This window comes from Bison bison, unplaced genomic scaffold (genome assembly GCF_000754665.1).
Source record: "Bison bison bison isolate TAMUID 2011002044 unplaced genomic scaffold, Bison_UMD1.0 scf7180017864503, whole genome shotgun sequence".
Lineage (NCBI taxonomy): Eukaryota > Metazoa > Chordata > Mammalia > Artiodactyla > Bovidae > Bison > Bison bison.
The window spans coordinates 1,784,643-1,787,869 of NW_011495061.1; the positions used below are offsets into that span (position 1 = coordinate 1,784,643).

General features: G+C 59.5%; 1 protein-coding gene across 1 annotated transcript in view; it reads left to right on the forward strand.

The window, feature by feature from the left end:
* Window positions 1-51: 51 nt before the first annotated feature.
* MNX1 (motor neuron and pancreas homeobox 1) overlaps window positions 52-3,227 on the forward strand; it is a 3,857-nt gene continuing 681 nt past the window's right edge. Inside the window, 3 exon segments of the mRNA XM_010829355.1 lie at window positions 52-123; window positions 876-885; window positions 2,766-2,926. Coding sequence (XP_010827657.1) covers window positions 52-123; window positions 876-885; window positions 2,766-2,926 — 243 coding nt within the window.

The following is a 3,227-nucleotide window of genomic DNA, read 5'->3' on the forward strand; positions in this document are numbered from 1 at the left end:
TGAGTACCGCGCAGCCCGGAGCCTGTGGAGCGAGGAGGAAACGGGGCGGCGATGGGGGTGGCGAGCATGGGCAGAAGGGTCTCCCGCGCATCCTCCGCCGGGCATCTCCTGCCCCGGCTCTCTGCCCCGAGCAAGCTGTGGACGCGCCCCCAGGCCGCCTCGGCTCCGCTCGGGGCCTGCGAGGACTCGCGCGGGCTCCGCAGCGTGGGATCGCCAGCGATCGAAAAAATGGCCACGCGCGGTCCTTGTTCTCTTCCTCTCTTAACGGGAAGGGGCAGCTGGAGGTTTAAGACTAAAATCTAATGATTAACTGGCAGGCTAGAGGAGAAGGAAGTGGTGGGGGAAGGCGAGCCGAGTTAGGCGTGCCTTGGAATCAGAGGCCACCGAAACCAGGGCTTTATGCTCAGAGAAACGGACGTGACTTCGGTCCCACATTCTGGGCTCTGGAGAGACTCTGGGTCCCTCCCAGGAGAGGGAGAGCTCCCAGAGTAGGATAGGAGGAATGAGCCTCAAGAGGCTGGAGACGCAAGGCTGGGGCCCTTGTGGGGCTGTGTCCGCCTCAGGAAGGCCCCAGGTCCGGGGTGGGGTGAGGCCCAGGAAGGCGGGTGGCCCGGTCTGAACCAAGATGGCATGCTCCAGCGGGCTGGAGATGCACCCTCCTACTTTGGGGTACCCACTAAGGGGCTTTGAACAGCAGGCACCCACCTCGAATTCAGGGCACCCAGCACAGTACGAACCCCTCCCCAAGACCGCGGCTGGGGAGGGCAGGGCACCCCCAAGCCCAGAGCGGCCGGACTGTGGGCGGAGAACTCGCCACTCAGACGGGACACCTCGCCGGGGCCTGGGTCTCTTGGTGCGGGCTGGCCGGGGCCCAGGACTGGAGCTGCAGAGAGTGTGAATCTGCGGTCGGTTTGCTGCACCCAAGCTCGATCAGTGGAAGATGCGTGAAGCTTTATGCTTCGAGCGGCCAAACACCCAAACAAAGAGACCCCATTATTTCCGTCTGAGTGAATTTGTTTAGACTAGAGACATGCAGGCATGGTGGGGGGAATGAAAAAGAAAACAAATAAACACTTGTCAGAAATCAGATTCCTCTGCTAGAAGCGATGGTTGTGACTAAACAGAGAAAAGCTAGGATCCCACAAGGCTGGAGAAGTCACAGCGGGGTGAGAAAAGCCCAGCATGTGCGCTGTTTGCCCTCCACGCCCAGGCCAGCCCGGCTCAGCTCCCAGAAGGCCCTGATAGCCACCCTTCCCTTCCATGGGGTCACCCCTCCTGGCCTCAGGCCAGGCAGAGGGCAAGCTGGCTCTCACATCCACAGCTTCAGGCACATCTGAACTGCTAACCCGGGTCCACCAAACCCAGGGAGCCCTCGGGGCCTGGCCTCTGAGCCCAGCAACCCCTTCTGATGAAATGCCACCCAGCCATCTTCCACTCTGAAGGCATCTTGCAGCACCTGGCAGGCTTAGTCTCCCACCATGGAGGGCCCGGGGGGAGGGGTTGTGTACACCGGCTGCCCCCCTCCCCCGAACTGGGTTCCCTGGCCACCCGGCTGTTTTCTCAGGCCTGCATGGAGCCCAAGGCTGCCCAGAAAATCGACTAAAACCCCATCGCTTTGCCAACACGCTTCGTGCATTCTTACTCCTAATCTTGACCCGGAGGTAGCTAATTAAAACCCAGCCAGCTTTAAGTTCAGAGAAGGAATCTGAACACCGAGTCCTAAAGGGCAATACGAACAGGCAAGGATGCTGGAATGGGTTCTCACTGGAAAACCTGTTTGGTTTCAACTGGTGTCTCAGCCATCGGATGGCATTTCCCAAATGGTCCCTTCAGAGCCAGCGTTTTAATTAAAGTTCTAATGTATTGTCAAGTTGGGAATTCGGGGCCTTGTTTAACTAAAGCAGGGGGCGTGGGCCTTCCCATAAAGCAAATTGCCCATCCCAGGGGAGCCTGGGCAGGCCTGCCCGGGGCTGGCTGCTTCTTTCCTTTCTTTTATTGTCTAACACTTGTCAGGCTCCTGGGAAATCAAGGGAAGTCTCGTTTTGAGGTCATAAAATTCTCTGTGATGTAACCGTGTGAAATTATGTAAATAAAGCAGAGAGACCTCCTTGAACACACAGAAAGCCGGATCCCCCTTGGGCCCAGGCCTTTAATTTGCGTAATGAGAATTGTCCTGAAAAGCTTCCAATTGTCCCAGGCTCTGCCGCTGGGGACTGGGCAGCATTGTCAGAAAACACTTTACAGGAGGAACACATGCTTAGGCCCAGGATCTGGCCCTTTTCCTCCCTCCTCCCTTCCTCCTCTTTCTCCCCCTTTTCTCCTTCTGCTTGTTTTGTATGTAAGGAGGTGGTGGTGGGAATTCTGCACCCGGAAGAAGCAGGAAGTGATTCCCAGGGCCTGTGTGGGTTTGGGCCTGAGTTGGGGGGGGAAGGCGCTGGGCAGAGCATGCAGGGGGTGGTCTCCGGGCTTCTGCTACTTGCCTTTCTGTCCACCTGCTTCCCACCAACGCTCACTGGAGGGGGCAAGCCGAGCCTGGTCAATAGGACACCAGGCCCTGCCTGGGATGAAAAGATTGGGTCTCATTAAACCCAGATGGTCTGGGTCCACCTGGCGGTGGGGTCCGGGGCTCCAGGGCCTCCCTGGGGAGGGGGTGCTGACACTGAAGACTGAGCAGCAACCCTGCAGGGCCCGAGCAGTGGGCAGCGGGGTATGAGGGGCGCTGCTGGCCCTGGCTTGCTCCAGCCTCACGGCCTCTCCCACCCCAGCCCAGGCGCAGTCCAACCTGCTGGGGAAGTGCCGCCGGCCCCGCACCGCCTTCACCAGCCAGCAGCTGCTGGAGCTGGAGCACCAGTTCAAGCTCAACAAGTACCTGTCGCGGCCCAAACGCTTCGAGGTGGCCACCTCACTGATGCTCACCGAGACTCAGGTACGCTGCACCCCCGCACCCACACTGCTGGCACGTTCCAGCCTCCCAGGAACCCTGTCCTGTCTGCACATGCTCGCCTCCCAGGGACCCTGTGGCCTCTGCTCTCTTCACCCTGGGCGTCCCTGGGCACCTGGAGCTGCTCCTGCTGACCTTTACGGTGGATTCGCATCTCCCCGAGCCCACATCTCCCCGCAGGGTTCCTACGCCAGGGTCTGATTCCGCTGGTTCTGGTGGGCCCAGGAATTTTCACGTGCACACACACATTCCCGCACACACCCTGTTCGGAAGCAGGTAGTCCTCA